Below are 23,658 nucleotides of genomic sequence, written 5' to 3'. Positions count from 1 at the left end.
TATTTACTTAAATTTAATTTGGTTCCCGCACACGCTGCACTGTAGGCTTTTGTGCCAAAGTCATATTAACCCCTTGACTCGTTAATATGCAGAGCACGGCAGTGCCCACGTATAATGAATATTCATATAGATGGCGTTTTTCGCCACCGTCCCTCCTATTTCTCCTCCTCCTCCCCGTCCTCCGCCCCCCCCTCCTCCCCCCCCCCCCCCCTTTCTCTCCCCCTCCTCCCCGTCCTCCGCCCCCCCCTCCTCCCCCCCCCCCCCCCTTTCTCTCCCCCTCCTCCCCGTCCTCCGCCCCCCCCTCCTCCCCCCCCCCCCCCCCCTTTCTCTCCCCCTCCTCCCCGTCCTCCCCCCCCTCTCCCACCCCGCCACGAGTCTCGGGGTTCGGCAGTTAAACGCAACCGCGTTCCGTCAAGACGGAAACACTTCCACTGTAGTTACCTCTATCGAGTATAAACACACACAAACACTGAGTGTGAGTGTCGAAGGCATTTAAATGGCAGACAAGAGTCAGCCGTTGAGCAGAGACAGAGCACTGAGAGGAAGAGAAGACAAAATGGTCGTAACAGGTAAAGAACACGAAAAACACACTTCATGGTGGAACACTAAAAAGACACCTGTGTAGCCGTTTTTTAATACAAACACTGTGTTTGAATAACTCAGTTTCCGTTTAAAGAATATATGTCCCAAAAATGTAATATTTATTTGACCAAAACTGTAATTGTGGTTGGAAACCCAAGTACACCATAATGTCTTCTTACTGAGAATGTTTTGGAGTGTTTATTTTGAATTTGGTCATCAAAAGCAAAACGTATTGAAAAAATACTAAACAGAAAGCATTAAAACGTTTAAGGTTTATTAAATTTCTTGGTAAACAAAGACAATATTCTTGTTGAACATAAAAAGTGTGGGAAGGGGAATAAATACTTTTAAGAAAGTATACATATGTACATACACATTAGATGTCTTGTCTTTGTCTAACCATGAAGTTTCAATGGAATTTGTCAAAAGGTAAACACATGTTCCCAGATGGGCATATTATAGACTTTACTTTCTCTTGAGTTTTAAAAATGGACTTACTTTCTTGTTAAAGACCTCAACCTAGAGATTGGAACATAGAATTGTCACAATAGAAGATAAATAAATTTGATTTTTCAAGCTATCGACTTGCCATTTGGTTTTCACAATGTTTATTTTAGTGTCTCAAAACAAAAATAATTTGTTCCCATATTAAGTATACTTTAATTTATTAAACAAAACTTTGTTGGTGACAAATATTTGAACATCTGATATAGATAGATTGATAAAGTAACTGTACTTTGCACACAATATTGTGAAATATTAAACCAGATTTTGTGGACACCAGGTCAACAAAAAGACTCTGCTAAAAGGTTAGCTTTATGATGTTCTCATTCTGAAAGTATTTTAGACAGCTGAAATTGATAGAAAAAGAATCAATTCTGCAAATTATAGGGGTAGAAAAATAAAAGCCTTTTAGAAGTGGTAATCTGCGGTGTAAAGTATGTGGACAGTTCTTGACATGACAGCGGAGACTTGTTGGGTCCACCATAAATGTGTTTTCTGTCTAAAGATTGGTGCACAGCTCAGTTTAAACTACTTTAAGGTATCTATCCACATGTTCAGATAAAACTAGCTGTACAGGGCTTAAATATCATCCAAGTTACAAACTGTCCTTTCTTCTAATAGAACATTTTAAAACCAATTTTTCTTTTACTTTACAATTCTACTGTAAGCTAAGGTTTACGGATTTATTATGATGTATGTTATCTGACACTTTTATGCTCAGATTATTTTCTGTAGGACCCTAATAATAATAATAATAATAATAATGATTTGTAAGCCAAGTATGTCTACATTTGCCTGACTGTGTGTTTAGCCTTTTGGAGGACAATGTAATGATGTAACCACAAATTCTCAAGTGGCAGCATAAGCCTGTTGGGATGTATGGTGGGATTGGGTTACAAATAGTAGATGATTAAATTGGGATGAAGCAGATCTGTATGGATTAAGTTATCAACAGTGTCGAGAACATGTTGGCACTTATACAAAATTGTCTATGATATTTCAGCTACTGTTCCTTCTTATGGTTAGATGTCAGACTAGGATGCATCCCCTTGCCTGTTACATTGTTGTTTTTCATCTTTTAAGAATACTTTCACTTAAATATACTGTTGTAAGACTTGTGAACAATATAGACAGCTGTTTGTACAAGCATAGAGGGAAAACTTTAATGGAGACTTGTTTGACCTGTGATCAATAAATTTGAAGAGTGAAGTGAGAACAAACAGAGTAAAACTAAGTGCTGGTTCCTTTCTTGGAGGAACTCCAAAAATGTGTTAAACTTAGTTCAGACCCTTTAGCTGTTCCAAAAAAGCCAACAATAGCAAATTCGGTGAGGAATTATTTCTTTGGGAATAAATTCATGCCACTACTGCCCTTATTACTTTGTTCACATGGCCGAGGGATAAGAAGCAGAATTAGTTTTGAGACAGAGTGATGAATTCAATTATGAATGTTTTTGGATCATTTGGCAGATTTGAGGGTTGGATATAAAAGAATAGCAGGATGCAGAAAGATAATAATAAAATCTTAGGAAGAGCTTGGGAGAGCTAGATGAGGCCAGATATAATAAACCTGACTGTTAATTAAAAAAAAGAAAAGCTGTTTTTAGAATAAAGACTAAAAAGAACTATGTGTAGCAAACATTTTATTAAGATACATTCATTTTGTTTGGCCAATTTTGAATATTGGTAAATTCAAAGAAAACTTCAAATAGAACTTAAACTGTTATTTTCCTATTATGTTAACACTAAACAAATCATTTGAAACATAACTAGTTTGCGAGTGGTCTCCAGCCCAGCACCTATATCATGTTCTGGGCTGTTAGTAAGGTCAATAGATTAAGCTGAAATATGGTGACCCTCTGATCTGCCATAGTCTGCATCTTTGATGCTAAGTCAGAACTAACCAATGATAGGTTGAGGAATACAAGCATTGCTTTCGCAGACCTAAGAAAATGTTGGTTTGCTGCATCCATTACATAATCCAGATGCATATGAGTTAGTGTAATTGTTAGCTTACTATTTTCTGATCAGTTGTCTGTTGGAGCACAGTTGTCTCAGCATCAATGTTCGTATCTGGCAGTTAGTGTTATGCCAAAATGTTCGAATGTCTGTAAAAAGCATTTAAGACATTTGTAAATTTTCTTTTAGTTTTTTTTATTTGACCCTTTTTTGCTACAATTATGACTCCCCTCAATCTCCCACTGAACAAGCTTTACTTCTCAGTTATTGTAATACCTGTACTGATTTAATTTTTAAAACATATGATATGTTTACTAGCAGCTTTTCCATTTCCTCTGTTATGTTCTTTTCCTCTATCTATTGATCAAACTATTTCTGGTTTTCAGGAATATATGTCATATATTTTCAGGAATATATGTCAAAGATTGACAATTGTGCAATTTACCCTGATGCATGCAGAGATCACCTACTCAGACATGAACTTACACTAAGTGCAGTACAGGAGCTGGTTGTGGGTGCATAGTAAGATGGTGTGCCGCAGCATCCAGGGGCCCATCTGGGCATTATGCGCATGAAGGCTCCGCCCAGTCATAAGTTCCTGCTCCGTCTGTCGAAGCAGCTCGGAGACACCGCATGGCAGAAATCTGTTCCTCCCCTTTCACCGTAGGGGGCAGCTTAGGTGGGGATGGGGTTGTTCTGCGTTGCATGTGTGTTTGTCAGCAAGAAGATTCAACACACATATGCCCTGTGCTGTCTCAGCCTTGTGTATGAGTGACTGCACACATTCTCACCCACTATACAGTGAAAATCATTTCAATTTTCAAATAGTTTCAGGCCCTGCGGCCTCTTTAAAGATGCCTGTTCTTCCCTATCTGTGTCCACTGTTCCCGCCCTCGCTCCACTGTGGATAATGTTCTCTGTGACCTTGGCGGGAGTGATCCAATGGCAGATTGCTACATGGTAGGGGCACAGCAGCTATTATTTTGAGGCAGTGCAGAGTAGAGACTGCCAATATTTCTTCCAAACAGAATGAGGGGGGTCAGCTGACCAAAATCAATCTTTGTTACATGCTTCCCTATAACTCTTGGTGAAGATATTTTTGTGGTTTTATTTCTCTGTTGTTTTCTCATCTCCACGGTCTCTAGATGTCCTTGTTCTCTGGTTATTGCAGTGATAAGACAGAGTGGGGGGAAAAATCTCAGTGAGTTAGTGTGAAAGCATGAAAATTAAGAATGCAATCAGCAGATAAATTTGTCTGAAAGATATGCTTCTGGGCAGCACTGAGTTTCAGTTATGAGTACTGTTGCCGCTGCACTTAAATCGCAAATGTATATTCAACGAATCCAGCTTTATTATTGCCAGTCCTTCTATATTATGTTTTTTGTTATACTGTACGGTTATATTGCATTGTTTCCTTCTATGTTTGCATTTGACTCAGCCTTTTGGTTCACCTTAAATTGCAGTTATCTATGACCTCTATGAAAAAGGTCATGTAGACCGAAAACCAATTGCACCGATAGGAATCGATGCATATTGCTTTGATAACAGCTTGTCTTCTCTTTGTTCTTGCAGCATTGAACCACACATACAGGAAGACAACTGCTGCTAGCACATAGAGCAGAGCTGACCAAGAATTTTGTAAAACGTAAATTATTTTTGTAAATTGTCTAATTTGTAATTTTTATTTAGAGGACGATGTAAATTATTTTTGTAAATTGTCTACGGTAATTTGTAATTTTTATTTAGAGGACGACAGATCAAAAAGCAGGACAGAAGAGAAGATGCATATGAAAAGATGTGATGACACCTTGAACGCCACTTACAGTATATAGGAGCGTATGTATAGGCAACCATGTGATTATCTAACAAAGCTAAAGATCTCACTTTTTCTTCTAAATCTCTTTTTTCTATGCAAGATCTGAAACTTGTGCATTCTGAAACCTTCAGAAAATTGAGTTGCATAAGAAGGACACCTGACGTCTACCATTTTTCATTTTGACTTTTATTCATGCAGAATTAGCATATGAAATAATTGGATGGTATGTTAAGTTCAATTTTACTGTTTTACTGAGTTTGTTTGCAGTTCATTCTTGAGGTTGTTCCGTCTGAGCTGTAAAAAGAGACTTTGAATATGTAACTAATATGTATCTAAATATCTATCAAAGTCAATGTGTGTTTTATATAATCTGAAAAAACTGCAAATCATAATTAGGGTCTGTAGATAGAGTGGGTTCTTAAACCTTAAGATTGGAGGCCTTTCTGATCTTTGCTGTGTCCCTGAACATGACTCTTGAACAGACTGCTCTTGAATTGATATTTTGTGTGATGGGGGAAAGACACTGCAGATAAATATGTTGCATGAATGAGTGAGTGAATAGGTACTTTGAGCAGTCATAAAAACAAGGTACAAGGTAAGTACAAGCAACGTATTATAAATTTATGTTCGCTGTGTTCGCTGTGATTCAAACCACAGCAGACACCATCTCCTGTCTCCTTATCGTTAGGTTTGGTGAAAAATGTTGACAGCAGGCCAAAACAGGATGTGCCTCCATCTTGCTCTAGGATCATAATGAAGCCAGTGCTATAGTAGATAAATCTTCTCCATAGCAACTGTTTCCGTTGCTAGGATACAGAATGTATGGAATGCATGGATGACTTGAAAGTTGTACTCTCCAGAGTCTGGACTGTTTCCTTGCCTTCACTGGGCAGAGGCAACTCCTTGTGTATGTGTGTCACTAGACCAAGTTCAGCTGACGGTGTTGAGGTCACAAAGGCAAAGGCATTTTTCTTGACTTACCTCATTCTATTATTAAAAATTGACCACCTCCCACCATCCTGGCCCCTTTCCTCCCCTCCTTTTTGCCATACTCATTTTCACCCCTACCCTGCCCATCCTCCCATACAACAGAGGGTAGTTGGCACCAGTATAGAGCGTCAGCCTCCTCCGACGACTCGTGCCTGACTCTCTGCCAATCTTAGTGAAGCCAGGAAGCAGAATAGTGAAAGGGAGGGAAAAGGGATAGAAAGAGAGAGAGAGAGAGAAAATGGATTTTTGGAAGCAAATAAGCAGAGAAGCCTGGAAATCTTCCCTCCATCACCAGTTCTGGCATCCAGGGATAGTACATCTCCCGTGTCTCTGCCCGAGGGGGCAGCAGGACTTGGACTTCGAGTGTTTGGGTGAGAAATACAAGACCGGGGTAGAATTAAAGGGTAAAAAAAACTAAAAACACACAAAACAGTATCTGTTCAGCAACAAATTGTTGTCTCTTCGAGTGGTGAAGCCGTTGTACAAAAAGAGATACAGAGAACCGAATCTGATCTTCTTTTTTTTTCCTTCTTGGTTCTGATCCAGCCGCCTTTAGCCGCCAAGCTAAAGACAACAAAAGGTGGCCAAAGACTTCGAATTCAGTCCCGTACTACTCTAAAACCTGTACTACGCTTTTAAGATTTCAGACACAAAAATCTAAGACAAACAAAGGTAATTACCCCCATATCTCATCCAAGTTGGGAAAGAAATCCTCTCGTGAATCCTTTCTCTAATTCGGGCTGTTTTCTTCTGCTGTGAGCTCAGTCACTCACACTCCCCGCTTGTTTTTTGTCGTCTACTGTTCTGTGTTTTGCTGGCGTATAGTGAGGCATCGTAGTGAGGGTATTCAGCCAGTTCTTTTTCAGTCACTGTGTGCTTTAGATGAGTGTGAGTGTGGGCACTCAGCTAGTAGAAGGGGGGCGCTGGGCTGGTCACAGTCAAAGGAGCCTGCTTGGTACTGCCTGGACCACTGCCAGCAGCTCAGTGGGAGAAATACCCGAGCTGATTGTGCACTTGTGTTTGCAAGAGAAGAGTGAAGGATGATGGGAAGGTTGTGTGACTTAGGGAGTTAGGAGTGAAGTCGGAGAGCAGTTAAGGGGGATGCGATGGCAGGGTATTTTGGCTGAGAATTATTTTCTTGTGGACAGAGCTGTGTTGAAGTGTTACATGATGTCTTTACTGGGCTTTTTAATTTGTTTATTTATCCAACTGTTTGTTTTCTCTCGGATAATATGCCCAATCTCTTCATATACTGCCCAAAGGCAAAAACCAAAAGAATCCTTCACTGCCTCTCTGCTACCATCATCTGTTGCTTTCCACTGTCTATATACTCCTTGTATTGTTTTGGCAGGCCGATCTCTACTCCTCCTGCTCAGCCTATTATACACTTGTCTTGTTTAGTCTCCAAAATTCCCTCTCCATTACTTGGCATCTTCAACACTTTTTGTCACAGTGGCCAGAAACAAAGGACAAGAGGGTAAGAACAAGCTGTGGACGGTGACCAGACACATTCGGAGAAGCTAATTTGCACATAAATAAGCATTATTGGAACAAGAATCATTTAAGAAAGATGAAACATATTTTAAATGGAGATAAAACTTAAGTCTTTTAAGAATACGTTTTGCACTCATTGACTTCAGGTTAGTGTAATAAAATGTACTATAAGAAAACTAAATTATTGTCTATCTATTACTAATACTGGGCTTGTGAAAATTATAAATGCAAACAAATAAAGTTTACATGTATGTTTTCTCAAGACACTATCCTTGGGCCACCTTTGTTGAGTTTCTACAGGATTCCCTTGTTCAAATTATGTTTTCAATATGTACTACTATAACATATGTGCTTATGACACAATTATATTTTACACTTTAAACTTATTCAGATTTACATGCCATTCACTCAGTAAGTGTATCTAACAGTGAGTGGACAAGCCAAGATATCTTTAGCTTAATGCGTGGGAGACTAAGCTTTACTGTATGCTGTCACAAAATTAAAGGCTAGAGGAAGCTCCCACGCATTAATGCCAATGCATTAATGCTTTACTGTATACTGTCACAAAATTAAAGGCTAGAGGAAGGGAACTAAGTGCCCAAATACCAATCTAGCCAAAAATCAATGTTTATTATTGTTGTTACATTGTTCATATCCTGACATGAACTGTGGCTATGAGTCATTAGTGTTAAGGTGTCATGATTAAGGAAATCTGCTGAAGAGAGTATGACTGGTTTATATTAATTAAGAATATAAACTAAGCAATGTTTTTGTGACTGTCTGTTCAGGCCAAGGCTTACTCTCGTAGTAAGAATTCAGCATTGTCTTCATCTTTTACGATAAGCTGCCCATGTATAGTGAAGGTTAGCCTGTCATCAACCTCGACTCCAAGAAAGTTATGTGATGGCATCTTTCAGTTGGCTACCTTCAGTTGGCTTTCATGAGAAGAATAATGTCATCATATGGAATTTGTGAACTTTACAGAATGTCATAATTTCAGTTTTCTGGCGTTGAGAAGCCGTTTCTGAGCAGATAATGAGACCACCAGTTGTTGACAGGCAGTCTGGTGAGCATTGGGAAGGCTGAAGATCTCTCCTGTCCTCCCACCATATTGAGTCTCCCACACACACAATATTTAGCCAGTGCAGGCACTGACGTGGATTTGCTTTGATTGCAGCTGATTGTGCCTGTGAATGTGACCTGGCAGTGCCAAACAACCTGCTGCTAAAAGACAGAAGTGTAGCACAACAGTAGAGCAGGAACAGACTGCCTGCAGGCAGCCAGGACTCCATGACATTTTAGGAGCCGTTTATGCTTCTGCAATCTGTTACCGCATAGAACCAAAACATAGTTTTGTATAAGCCCAAAGTACCCTCAAGGTGACACACAAAGATGGGCTTTATGAGTACAATATAAGGGCTTTCTGTCTGGTAATTATGATTATTGTGACATTACCATGTGGTTTTGTAATTGAACATTAGTTTGAAAACAGACCAAGGGTAGTTGATGTTGACTGGTTTTTAGGGCCTTAACACACACTTCACATTGTGTTGTGTGGGCTTCAAAAAGTCCATGTTTGAGTTTAAAAAAATCTTAAATATGTATTATTTAAACAACTGAAATATTTGAAGATCTTAATGTATTTATTTTTAGGTTGGGTCCTTGTAATGTACATTTCTTATATACCTGTGATCCCCTCCCCGCCCCCCCATGTCCCCAAAGAGGATTTATCACAATGCTATATAAGAGATGTGTTAAGACATGTCCAGAAAAAATCAGTAGTGACCTGTGCTGCAGTTATTACATGTTATTAGTGGCAATGGAATCACACTCATCTTGTCATTTTGGTTTGCAATTTAGCCAAAAGAAATAGCTTATTCTTCATTCAGTTTCCTGTGTTCGTAGCAACATTTGCTAAAATACCCCGCCCTCTATAACCTTTAGAAACCTGTTGTAGGTTAGTTGCGCCTTAGCCAAAGGTGTAGCAAACTCTTAAATGCACTCAGAAATGTCACGTTGACCGTTGCCTGCAGCCCTGCTGTATGTAAAGCTTGAAATTCCTAATAGCAATCAAGGAAATAATCTTTATGCCAGTGCCAGATTAGAGATTGTTTATGTTTGGTTCAGTGTCTCATCTCATCACCATTAAAGCAATTATGCAGAGAACAAATATAGAGCAATGTGCGTTATAAGTAAATGCCTAAGCCCACAGTGAACCCAATGGCCTGTTTATCTGTAGACTAATATTAGTGGTTGCACTACAGGCCAGTCTTGCTTATTGCAGATTTACACGTTAAGTCTTTTCAGTCTTCTTAACCCTTAATCCTCCCCTCACATCTGTGGACTACACACAAACACGTACACACATGTATCGTTCCTTTTTGGCACTCTTTATTATGTCCACGACAGTTGGTAGTAGACAAACACCTATTTGCAATTGTGTTCATTTTACTGAATGGTTAGCAATAAAGTTGACGTAGATTAGAGAACAATCGGTCAAGATACAGGTTCTTTCTTGTGGTCAGAGCGGTACTTTATGTCATCATCATCGGCTTAGGTTGCAGCTACCTGATTGTGCCAAGCCTGTCTTTATATGCTTACATTCGAAGATGTAGACTGGATTTAGAGAGGGATTAGAAAATTGTTTGTTTAATTGTGTGTATTGAGGAGAGGACAGCAGGGATGTAATGGCAGTAAAAGCCTTGTAATCTCTTAACTGTCTTCCAACTCAGAAGCCCCTCTGATTCTGATCCGATGGACTGGGTCAAGCTGTAACACAGTGCAAGCCCATGTGGCCTGTCTGCTGTCCCTATTTTTTCAACTGGCATAGGCTTATTGTAATTTATATAATAAAAAAACTATGAGATAAGATACTGGTAAATAAATGCAATTTTTCTGTGTCCCTTTACAGACCATCATGCAGTCAGTGGAAATGCCACTGTGGAGCCTTTTCCAGATGGCACAGAGATCATCATGTTTGGTGAGACAACACAATCATGTGTCATTTGATCATCTATAGATGAATAAAAATGTTAAGAAATCTGTTCATGTTTTCAGTATAGTTAAATAACAAAAAGAAAGAGAAGAAAACAAAGGGATAGCTAAGCAAAAAGGTTGATGCAAAAATGGCATAAATGGCAGAAGGTACACAAAATATATATATATATACATATATATATATATATATATATATATATATATGTATATATATATATGTATATATATATATATATATATGGCAAATATGTTGCCAAAAGTTTTTATCCAAAGAAGCGAGCCAGTGTTATCAAAATGTTAGTTAATGGGTGAAACAAAAGCTTCAATGTTAATAATATTACACTTAAAATTATTCGAATTGCCCTTGATTTTTTGCCAATAGAAAGAAACCAATGATTAAAAAGTGAATATTCCATCCTGCTGGTGCTTAAAATATAATGAAGTAGCCTATTAATGCTGTTGGAAGGGCCATGATTGGCCTCTGGGCTTGACTTTGAATATGCCTGCAGCATGTGATTCCCAATTCTAAACATCTATCAAACTGTTACGATTCTCTCTGTAAAAAGCCTTAACACTGGGTTCAGCCTTCTGTCTTTATATTCAGGTATGGGCTGTTTCTGGGCAGCAGAGAGACTTTTCTGGCGTCTTTCCGGTGTCTTTTCCACACAAGTTGGCTTTGCTGGCGGCTTAACACCCAACCCCAACTACCAGGAGGTTTGCTCAGGTACTACACTATGCATGATGGGTACAGCTGCTACACTTTGATTCATATTAAATAATTGTGCTGCGGTGAAGGGAGTTGGCAAAAACCTTCTCTGTAAAATTCCGCCAATGTTTGAGGCAGAGCAGAGTCAGAACCAGTGTTTTTAAGTACAGCGCTTACATCCTCTCGCCTCTTTCCCCTTCATCTGCAGTCAACTAGTCAGAATGTACTGCTCCAGATGGGCTACAACAACTGCATCCCCACCCCCCCATGACCTACTTGTAACGATTGGGCTCTGTACTCTGCTGTAGTGCGGTATTTTCTAAAGGATGTAACTGTGTTGAAAACAGCATGAATGGACGTCCCCCACCTCAAAAAACAATGTTTTTGAACGAGATGTTTTTACTCAAATTCAGTTTATTTGCTGTTAGCGCCAACAAATATGTTTGGCTACAAGTCATTGTCTGTGACTGCCTTTCTTCCTCGCTGCTTTCTTTCTCATGAGATTCAAGTGGATGATGTAGCGGTGGTTGATACATAATTCAAGCAAAGATGCCTGAGAGCAGTCTAAGACTGTTTTCAAAGGAACAAGCTTCGAGTTTTAGGGGTTGCTTCTCGCCTGAGGAGCAGGCGGTCGTGGGTTGTAGGTGCAGACACTGCATGGTGGTCATAGAGAGGAGTGGAACAAAGCTTTGTCCTTGGCTGACAGACTGTGTGAACAGAGGCATTCAAGGGATGGCATGGTTCTCATCCTTTTGCCACCTGTCTCCACCAGAGACAAGATGGTCAGCTACAGATGAGAACAGAGATAAAGATGGATGATGGAGAGACAGTCTGAACACTGCAGCAAGTGAGGGGAACTGGTAAAATAAACTTTTAAGGAGGAAGAAAATTTGAAGAAAAACAAGGTGCAAGTAAGAATGGTTGGCTGTCCATCGGCTGAGAGGGTGCAGGTGTCGCTCCAGTGGCCATGACGGAGCAGAACACTGCAATGGCAGGAGACTGAGGAGCTGTCAGTACAGTCAGGGCAGGGCAGGACGGACAGACAGATGGAGCAGATGAAACTGTCAGCAGAGCTGGGGAGGGATGGAAGGACAGGAAGATCCTCGGATGGCCTGACAGACTAGAATAGGAGAAGTGTAGGCGTAGTCAGGTTTGTTTTCAAAGGATAGTATATATTAATCAGTAATTATTTTTATTTTAGAGTCGCTACACAGTTAAATTGTTAAGTTATAAAAGAACAAAAAATATATATTTCAGGATCGGACATCGAAAAAACCCTCGCTATAACCCTTCCATTTCAATACATAAACCTAAATGCTCAACTGCTTGCTCATTGGTTAACGTTGTCATGCTGCAGGAGAAAAGAAGGTATCAGATAAATATTGAAATCTCAGATACTCCAAGTTGCAGTATCAGTATCGGACATGCATTGAGCCATCCCTAATATATACCAATTAAATAAAGGCTTTGTAATACAATAATTGTGATTAAATACATTTTTATCAAATGGCAGAATTTGTTAAAGTAAGCTTAATTTTTTGGTTCATTTCATCATTCAAAATCAAAAGAAATCCCTCAAAAGACATGTATGTATACTTGATAATACAAACAGTTCAGTAAATAAATAGGTGGGTGGATAGATAGATAGAACTTTATTAATATACTATATTAATATATATGTAGCATTGCGGTCTAAATAGCTTTAATTCCACCTTGAGAAATGTTGGTGCATTCACATTCCTGCAGTTATTCATTTCAAAGAGTATCATAGAAGTCACAAGTCTTATCTCTTACTTCTTGAGCAGGATCTCCCTTCAGTACTTTGTGATCGCATTTTATGGCTTTGGTTACAGATATGGCAATGGTTTAGGAGCATCTTTATCTTTTAATGAATGAACTTTTCATTGGTGCACGACAACGTTTTTGCTTTAAAAATTAAACCTTAGCGGTGAAACATGTACTTGAGTTTTTCAAGTGTAGAATCCTCTACTGTGGTGAACACACTTCCTACTTCTGTGTTGTGTAGTGTAACTGAAGCCAAGCTAATCTGATTTGTATCAAATTAGAATGTATAAGCAACTTAACTTAATGAACTTCTCAATTAGTTTGCAGCAGCTCTGAACAGTTACACGACAAAGGGCCAGCAGGGACACATTTTAATTTGGGAGTCTGCTCATTACCCAGAAGGCCATTCACCCTGCTGAAGTACCCTTTAGTAAAAACACACTGGAGCGGCAGCACTTTTGAGGGTGATTCTTTGTAACACTCTGACCCCCCCTTTAAATAGAGCATGACAGGGGAAAGGATGACACATATTCAGCAATTTTTTTTGCTACAAATGTTGACACCAGCATGAGTCTGTGCTTTGTCTTTGTTTCAATTTCAACCATAGTATTTTACTTTTAAGTATTCTGAACTGGTTTACTGCTATTTGGTTAAAACTACTGAAACATATTAATTGGACTACAAATTATTTTTATTTAAATTATTGTTCGGTTATCTTTTGGTGTATTTTTATTTATTTTATCATTGTGTATTTGTTATTGCATATTTTTGTGTATAATGTTTTGTCATCTTGTTAATCTTATATCATTATATTTTATATAATAATTTATAATAATTTTATATAATTTTATATAATAGATTTTGTTCTTGTATTTTACTTTAAACTTTAAGTTTTAGTTAATTTCAAAATTATCGATTTAATAGAGTCATTTTATGCACTTTTATGTTCTTGGTTTTAAAAGTTGAAATAAAATATATATTAGGAAAAAAAATTGGAAAAAAAAATGAATGCTTTTTTTAAAAGATTTGTTCTACTGCAAGCCACTTCTAAGTGTCCCTGTTCTTGATTTAGGTAACAAACAGGTATTTAAGGGAGATAAAGTCCTCTGTGATCGTCTTGGCACACATTCATCCTCTGGGTTTTTGTGAGTGTCATTTGTAGACACACAAGTGTGTGCCTCAGACCAGATGCATTCTTTTGGCAGTGTGTCTGCCATTGTCTGCGGTGTACCTGATGCATGTGTCTGTCTGGGAATGATTGTATATGTGTGTGTATGCTGTATGTGTGTACATATGCACATTTTGTGCATGTGTGTTTAAATCCACCTATTGTGAGACCATAAGCAGAACCAGTTGAAGAATACCTGCTGGCAGGTATTCTGGGTCCTGGCAGCTGCAGACATCTCTCTGTGTGTGTGTGTGTGTTTCCTTGTCTCTGTGCTCCTTACGTTTTTTATAATCTGTTGTGGTGCCACCACCAACAGTGTGAACAAGAAATCGGGTAATTTCAATACCGTGGGGGGCATTGGCTGACGTTCTGAGGATTTCTAACCTCACTATTGACACCACGTAGTTGACTAGTCATTTACCGTCCTATATTTTCATACATTCTTTTAATGTGATTGGTGATTTTGTTTAATATTGACCTCATATTTTATGGACGAACACTAAGGATTGAGACCAAAGGATTGTCTGAATAAACGATGACTGGTGTTAGAGAGGAATAATTACGTATCAAGACATTTTGAAGAGACAAAAGCACAAAGGAAATGAAGCGCTTTAGGTCTGTCCTGCTGCTTCACCCTGACAGAGGCATAGCTTTGCTTAGTATTTCTATACAGTTCACAATGGAGCGCTTCTACAGGGGTTCCCTCACTTCTAGGGATTCTGCAGTGGTACTGCAGGGGGTTCTGAAATTCTTTGGTTGATTAGACTTTTTGCACATGCATAAAATCATGGATATATGAAGCTGTGTATACATTAAAGAGCCTAGTACAGAATGTACCCATAGCAACAGAAATTTTATTTACTAGGTTGCTTGTGGCTTCTTCTGAGGTGTATTCTGAGTATTGCATTTGTTATGCAACTGCGTTTATGTGGTTTTGTACTATCGGGTTCCTCGACTCACGTCTGAGTTCTGCTTCTACGTTGCAACGTAACTTGATTTTTGCTGTAAGTCGGAACTTACAGTAACAAAGTGGTCACATCATAATGCAGGACATGAACAATTAGAGTCTTGAGTGTTGTTTCTTATGAAGTCATAAAATTGTGTGTTTCTGTTCAGGTCTCACTGGACACACTGAAGTGGTGAGGGTGGTCTTCTCTCCTAAAGACATAAGCCTTGAAGAACTGCTTAAATGCTTTTGGGAAAACCACGATCCCACACAAGGTAACAACATGCGTATACACACACACACACACACACACACACACAAAAACCAAAATGATGCCCTTAAATAAAAGCTGATCCCCAAGGGTTAAGCGGGGGAGGGAGGAGGGGGGGGGGGGTCAGAAGGTGAAGCTCAGGCGTGTGCCTGCGTTTGCATTGTGTTTGTGGGGGAAAGCCTCATGGGTGAAGAACAATGCCAGACAGAGTTAATGTGTTTGAGATCCATCCAACCAGAGAGAACCATGGAGAGATGCTTCACTGTGGTCAATGTTTAGGCTACAACTAGAAAAAAAAAAGTGTTGAATTCCAAGCAAAGATTTCTAGAATTCTAAGCAAAATAGCTAACAAAACACTAACAGAAAAGGTAGACAAAATATACAAAATAAGAGAAACCATTAGGTAAACATAAATTCCCCTTTGGGATCAATAAAGTATTTATCTATCTCTTCATATATCTATTAATCTGCATATTTGCATAAAATGACATTTTGTTTCCTAAATTTGTAAACATTTAAAAGCACCTAAATATTCCAGAAGATATTGGGGGAAAAAAGCTTAATTTAGCCAAAACGTTGGCTGAATGTATGCTAGAAAAGGCTGCTTTAATTTAATTTTTAAATTTGAAAGTAACTTTAGCAAGTACCATTTCTGGCCTGCATGCCACACATTGGACTCACCTACTGTAGTACTAAAATATTTAAACTCTAATTTTTTTTTTGCAGTTGAAGAATTCTTTTTTTGGGTCACTTTACCAAAAACAACAACAAAAACCATAACATTTACATTCACACACTACCAAAATTTGTCTTATCATTTTCATGTCTTGAGTCTTTCACTTCGATGTCTTTTCTTTGCTCGCTGGCAAAGGTGATGTAAGAACATTAATGCACACAGAGTGTGTGTGTGTGTACGTGTGTGTGTTTGTGACTGCTCACTCATAATAAATGTAGGGAGGGACCTGACAAGTTGAGAAGAGATAAAAAATTCATAGGACAGATTCTCAGATTTAAACAGCACACACGAACATTTATGCACAAATCTTACGTCATTTGTGTTGTATTTTTTATAGATTCACAAAAACGTGATCCACTTTGTGAATCTTCCCGCTCCACAGTTTCTGTTATCTTTGAGTTTCACTTCCCCCGTTAGGCTGCAGGGGTAAAGAACTGATGTTCATCAGAGAACCAGGAGAATGCCCATCAGAACTGATTCTTCTCCTATTTTCTGTGGCCATAAGTAGAGTCACATCTTACTCTGGGCAAAGTTAAGCCAAAGTGCCACGGGCAATGAAGCCAAAAGTGTAGTCATGCATTTCCCCTGACTCACTGCTGTGTCTCATCTAATGTTTTATTAATAGCATACAGCTTATTGTCTATATACTCCACTGTGTTCTCACTTTTTTCTGAGGCCCTTTTTTTTGTTTTTCTCCTTTTGGAAATGATTGTGTTCTTGGGTACGTAAATGTGCACAAAAACGTGAAACTTGGAAAAAATATTTGTTTTATGCTGCTTTCTTTTATGTTACAGACATGAGAAAATGCCGCTTTCTAACCCTGAAATTATCATCTACAGTATTTCCAAAGGAAGTTTGGTTGTTTATTGCTAATTTTTGGTCATGTAATTGCTGGATCTTTAGATCGAGGTTTGTCAGTATCTTTGTTCAAGGTCTTTGGCCTTTATATTCTATATGGATGAATCTGTGCATTTTATCAAAAGAAACATCTTCTGCCTTCATATATCCATTAGATTTTGTGGTGTTAGATTCATATGACGTCATATTTAAAGCCATTAAAACTTGTAAAAGAAATCAGTTGGATCATAGTCTTAAATAATATACGAAACATTTTGTTAAATCATCCAAAGATTTCATGACCCTCTGCAGTACTTCAGCAGAGGATTCTTCACACCGTCGTCTTGTTGGAACAGTGTTGTCTTTGTGATCCAAATTTGTCCTCTAGTGAAAACATGTGATTCTAGATAAGGTGATGGATTTGTGTGCGTACTGTTTAATTGTTCCTGTTCTAACTTGCAGCAGAGTGTGCTGTAAATTTATTTGAATCTAAAAGTGAATAGGTTTTTGCCACATGACTACACAAACTGCACTGGACGCAATTAAATCTAAGGTGATGAATCATCCAGGATGTGATGAAACTTTTTTTTTTTGTCAGAAGGCAAAACAGATACAGATCAATGAAACGAAGAGACAAACATTAAATAATGCCATGAATAATAATGACAAGATAGATTCACAGGATCATTTAACACACCTGAATATGTTTATTATTCCGCATAAACAACATCGTGGGCTTCAGTCCACAAACCACTACTGTGAGTAACTGAAAACAACATCTATAGATGAAGGGTTTCCTGGTGTATTCCTAATATTTCCCCAATATCTGGTTGTCAGTATTAAAAATATGTACTTTTTTATTTTCCAATTTTCATTTTAAGTGGTAACGATTAGCGATTGGATGTTGCCGTCGTTTTCCTTGTGTGTCACTTCATACAGAACCATTCTAGAGTGACAATGATTTAGAGAACACGTGAAAAAGAAGAACAATTTTGTTAGAATGTGTTAATGTTTTATTAGGTTTTCCTCGTCTGTTCAAATATATGTAACTGTTTTTCCCAGGGTTAGAGCGGTGGGAGATGGGAGATCAGATGCAATTGCATCATCCATCTTATTTATTTATAAATAAGATGCATCCAAAAAAACATTTTTTTAAATATAATTTAACTGTTTCATCTTCATGCTGCTTTAAATTCCTTTTTAATTTGTATTTTTTTCCTGTGTGAGGATGTAAAAGTCTCAAAAGCGTTTTGTTGTGCCAAATAATCTGTTTTCTAATTCCAAATAACTTTTTTCCTTGTCTTGACAATATATATATATATTTATATGCCAGTGCTTTTGCAGTGCTCGCTACAAAGCCATTTCTTCCAATGCTTTTTATAAAGAGAACCCAGAATTAAAATTCTCTTTGTGCAAAGTTCAAAGTTGGTCCTAGGGTATTCAGCTAAGGCCTGGATCTGTGTTGCGTCAAGCTCTATCATGTGCAGAGTGGAGTTCTGGGCCCAGTCAATGCTCTCTGTAGCTCTAGATGCGTTGTGTTTTTATCAGACTAAAGACCAGCTGACAAGTTTGAAACCACACACTCCAATTTACTTCAACTTCCTGGCTCCTCCAATACCTACGGCTTCTATCTTTGGTCCAAATCTCGCTGACTGTCATGGTCAAAAACGTCTGAGGGACAAATGTGTTGTGGAAAAAGGTGGAATAGGATCCGCTGGCTGTGCTTTTCGCTGCTTCATATTCTGTCCACCTCAGAGCTGGGCATAAAAGAGAATTCGTAAATCAAGGAAGTTCACACGTCTTCCTTTTAAATGCATAAATTCACCAGAGATCATCATATATGGAGATGAGCCCTGGGACATTAGGAATTCTGTTTTCTCCCTGCACATATCAACACGGAGCGAAGCCTGTTTATATATGCACACTCGTAATGTGCCTGTACAGCTCTCATGCTCAGCTGCATGCAGTAATTTTAAGAGATGTGGATTTGTTTCTATAAGAGTGTGTATGCACATATTCACTCACACACACACACGTACAAACATACACACGCACGCACGTGTGTGTGTTTTGAGATCTGTTCCTCCCTGCTTTTCCTCAGTTCAAAAGGGTTTAGTCCCGACAACGTGATGTCGGGCTGCGTCAGCTCCACCAATCCCGGCCTGGATAGCAACATTAGGAGCCAATCAGAAACTCCCAGCAGCCTTTGCTGTGTGCCCTCTTTCCATATTCAGCAACGCTGGTCTCAATCTGCTGGCTTCCCTGGGATGTTGCATAAAGACCCCTGATTCAACACGCTCCCATATTATAAGTTTCTTATGCCTGCATTATGACAACTCTTCACCAACACAACTTCCTCCTCAGAGTGCGAGTGGAAGCCGAGGAGAGCGGAGCAGCTGTTCCGCTGCAACAGTGACACCCACGTGTCAGAGGCTAACGGCGGCTCTCTCTTGTCGTCATGCTTGCAAACATTGATTTGATGTGTTGGGAGTGATCACTGTTAAGATGCGCAAACATTGCTGCTCTTTCAGTCACTGCACATCTTAATGCCCACACATCTGCCTGTACACGACTATACTGTCCATTTCACATGATGCACAAGTGCTCGTTATACAGCTTTACTCCATTTGTGCGTGCATGCAAATGGGCATAACTTAACACGCGCACTCCACGTGCATGCCAAGGACGCTGCAGCAGCGATGGCATGTCAGTTTGTTCACTGATCACTCACAGAGTTCCATGTCACTTTTTGTGCTTTGGTTGTAGCCCTAACCGTGCATTTTCTAAGGGGCAGGGGGGCCTATAAAAAAATAAAAAATCTTCCAGCAGAGCTTTAACAAAGATGGATGAAGTTCTGGAAACAACAACGAACTGCCGATTTGGAAAATTGATGAGACAGAGCCTCTGGGTTAAAGAGGAACCAAAAGACATTTTGTAGTCAAAAGTCAGTTGACTATTTTGAACATTAAATAACAATCTACTTTTGTACCTTATAATTATGAATTGATTTTTAGCCCTTCTCTTTTCAACTCATCAGAAGTGAAACACAAGCTGAGCAGCCATTAAAAGAGTGAATAACAGCCACGGAATACAGGGATGAACGGCAGGTTTGCTTGCTTTTGCAGAAACACGTGAACTGCCTACCGTTGGCAATGCAACTTTACAGTCTTCACACTATTCTGCAACGCTGAAATGCTATGTTTTGCACGTGCCCCAATGAAATTTTTGCAAACGCACTGAGAGGGTTTTAACTGGGTCACAGGGAGCTGGAATACCACACCGTCCTCATGTAAACCTGGCAATAGTAACGATGAGGGAAAGGTAAAAAATGACGTCGAGCCTTCAGGACTGAAGGACAGTAGATTGCTGTCAGGCTAGTGCTTTAACCTCACTCCTCTATTTTATTGCCACAACACTGGTCTTAAATGTTTCACCTGTTCATTCACGGGGTCACCTCTGTTCCTCCTGCACTATTTATAGGGATTTTCTTTGCTTTTTTTTTTTTTACTTCTACTTCCCATCTTTTCCACCTCACCGATATTTCCTACCTCTCCATCTGCCCCCTTTCCCATTCTCCTTTGCAATGAGCAAAGCAGTGCAAGTGAGTGAGCAAATGGCCCGAAGCCCCCTCAGCACATCCTGAACCGCAGCTCAGAGCCGCTGCTGCTCCTCCAGGCCATCCGCTCATCTCACGAACGCACTCGCATCCACTCACTTCTCTTTTATCTCTTAGTCACCACCCTCCCCCTCTTCTCTCCTCTCCTCTACTCTCCTTTCCTTCAGTTCCTCCCCCCTTCATCTTAACAATTCAGGCTTATCTCCCCCTCTTCTTATTTTTGTTTCCTTCTCCTCCACATCATTTCTTTTCCTCTACGTTTCCGTCTTCCTTCCTCATTCCATCCATCCTGTGTAATTTTTTTGAGGTCATGCAGTATTTATGGCTGCTGATGCTGCGTCAGTGAACAGGCATCACAGGCGTACACCAACGCTTAAACGCACAGGGAAGACGGCTGCCCTCATTTTTTTTAACCAACTCCACGTTTACTGTACAGACACGCTCAGCATCGCAGAAAGGAAAAATGGTAGAAAATGCGTAAAGATACGAGTTTTTACTTTTATGATTCAATAGATGCACAAGGTAAATACAGTCCTTACTCTCTAAATTCTATTTGCGTCTCCAGTACAGGAATAAGTCCACTTGTCTGGTTTACATGTGTGATAGAAACACATTTAAACTGGCATACCTAACAAATTGACTGTTACCAATAAAGACATTTCTTATAAAACATTTTGACCTATGACCTTTTTGGCAGTTTTGATTTTGTTGCCTCACATACAGTATATAATGACAGAAACTGTTTTTGGTTTGCCAAACCTCATCTTACCAGGATTCTGAGAGGAATTCACACCTAAATGTTGATAATAAAAGTAAGTGAATTATAAAACATAATTTATTTAACAAAATTATTTAACAAATAATGTTTACACACATGTAATTGGAATATGTGATTATGGCTGGACTAAGTCTAATTTAAAGACATCTCAGTCATTTTCATAATTGTCAGATCTTCAAATGCAAAAGATACATTAAAATATTTTCTATATATATATATATATAAATATAAATATATACGTATATATATATATACGTATATATATATATATATATATATGTGTATATATATATATATACGTATATATATACACATATATATATATCCCAAGAGTAGTCATTCATCACTCTACTCCATCATAGATGTGCCATGTCACTCTGGTGCCAGTTATTTTCTGACATTTGAAATGAGCTTGAATATTCCATTTCTATAATATCTTCACCCCAGCTGGCTGCGACACACGCCAATTCCCCATTGGGGTCCCCCCGGCGTCCTCTGTGTCACCACATCCTTCAATTTAGGGGTGTCCCTGCCATCTAACGCCATCCCCATAGGATCTAACCTTCACCTCTGACCCCTGACCTCTGCCACCCCCACACCTCAACCCTAAAAACCCTTCCTCCTTCCCTGGTTGGCTGAAAATGGCGTGCTCATTACCAGGTGTCATTTATTTTGCCCTCACACGCGCTGACGGCCCTAATTTATGGAGATTGCAGCGTGTGTGTGTGTGTGTGTGTGTTTACACACAGTGTGGGGGTGGAGATCCATCTGATGATGTTGTGGCTCTAAGTTTTATAACTTGTGCTTTTGAAAAGTACTTTTTTTTGTTGTCCACTTTGCATGCAATTCAACACTCAGAGAGAGATAATTAAAATGATATGGTAGAAACTAAATGCAAATGGAAGAAGTGGGAGGAAAAAAATGTCTGATAAGCAGGAAAGAACAAACAAAATGAATGTTGTGGCAAAAAAAAAATCAATCATTTGCTCTACCTTCTTTTTTTGATTGGTGAATTCAGCAGTGATCATTTGCTCTACCTTCTTTTTTTTGATTGGTGAATTCAGCAGTGATGATGTCAGTAATAATGTTTAATGGATATCATCTAGTTAAAAACAAAAACTGGTACAGAGCTCAGAAATAGTTAAAGCCATAATTTGAAAATTTTTTAGACAATTTTTTCTGTGAAGTGAAAATGGAATAACATCAAACAAAATTAGCTAACATTTCTAATAGATGTTTATTACCATCCAGTAATATTTTTTTATTTATTTATTTAGGAAACATATTTTGTCATTGAATTATAAATGCACCTCTCATAATTTGGTCTTAGGTTTGTTTGCTGTGCATTCATTTAAAAAAATAATTAAATTAAGAAAATATTTTCCTCAACCTTAACTTTAAGAAAAGAGTTTCTAGGTTGGCCATATACATTTTATAATTTAAACAAAAAATGTATTTTAATATTTTTGCTTGAATAACATTACAAAAAGTTGAGACTGAAGCAAGTATCAACTGGTTCACAAAGTATTCCACTTGTATAATTGCACTTTTAATCATTTTAGTACTCAGTTTTACAGTTGAATGTAGGCAGGATGGTGAGCTGCACTCATTGAAGCCCCACATTATTCTGGGAGAAATAGTATTTCGAGTTTTTGGGAACAGATATCCTAACGGGAGAATTTTCTTTTCCTTTTAATACAAAAGTTTGTATTAGTCTGTCTGCATTAATTATTCTTTCATTTCCCGCTTTTATTGATAACAGTATTGATTTCTGCACTAAGAATCCAAGGTTAATCTTCCAAAAAATCATGTTCCTGTTTTCTTTCTTTCTCTCTCTTTTTTTTTTTTTTTGCCCTATTTCACATCAGATTGCCAAAGGGCATGAGGTTGAAACGTTTGCTAGATCTTTAGTCTTCACATACAAAGACGTTTCATGAATCCCTGAAACCTCAGTGTTGTTCAGTGTAAATGGTGACAGGCACAATTTGATCCTTATTTGCGATCATTGCTTTCATTTTATTATTATTATTATTATTATTATTATTATTATTAGCAGATTCTACCTCTGCTGATACAAGAACCTCCCAGATTTTTTCAGATTTTTTTTCTTTCTTTTTCTTTCTTCTTTTAAAGATAAGATGCAACAAAACAGCATTACCACATCTTTGTTGTTACCGGAATTCTTAGGAAGTGTACCAATTTTTCTGGAAATGGGGTTTGTGTGTTACACAGCCAGTGTTTATATATTGTATACAGAGTTATATACACTACAACTGAGACACAGTTCTTCTGTTGGTTTGTGTTTGCCCGAGTGTGTGTAGTGTCACCGCAGAGCATCACTTCCTGTTTTTCCTCTTCAATTTGCATGTGTCACAGACTTACTTTCTCAACGTATTTATATTATATTGTATATCTGCATGTGCCGCAATATGTGTGTATGTGTAAATATATATATATTTATGTATATATATATA

General features: G+C 38.5%; 1 protein-coding gene across 2 annotated transcripts in view; it reads left to right on the top strand.

Moving 5' to 3' along the window:
* Positions 1-370: 370 nt before the first annotated feature.
* Positions 371-23,658, top strand: part of msrab (methionine sulfoxide reductase Ab) — a 73,652-nt gene continuing 50,364 nt past the window's right edge. The window contains exons 1-4 of one of the 2 annotated variants that reach the window (XM_025054497.1): positions 371-569; positions 10,256-10,324; positions 10,946-11,065; positions 15,117-15,221. In XM_025054497.1, coding sequence (XP_024910265.1) covers positions 497-569; positions 10,256-10,324; positions 10,946-11,065; positions 15,117-15,221 — 367 coding nt within the window. In that variant the 5' untranslated portion in view covers positions 371-496. Of the gene's footprint in view, positions 570-5,067; positions 6,222-10,255; positions 10,325-10,945; positions 11,066-15,116; positions 15,222-23,658 lie in introns of those variants that run through there. The other variant, XM_017035606.2, reaches the window with a different exon arrangement.

The sequence above is a fragment of the Cynoglossus semilaevis genome, chromosome 1, assembly GCF_000523025.1.
Source record: "Cynoglossus semilaevis isolate Cse_v1.0 chromosome 1, Cse_v1.0, whole genome shotgun sequence".
Lineage (NCBI taxonomy): Eukaryota > Metazoa > Chordata > Actinopteri > Pleuronectiformes > Cynoglossidae > Cynoglossus > Cynoglossus semilaevis.
The sequence above is the reverse complement of the archived record's forward strand: the minus strand, read 5'-3'. Positions and strand labels throughout refer to the sequence as shown.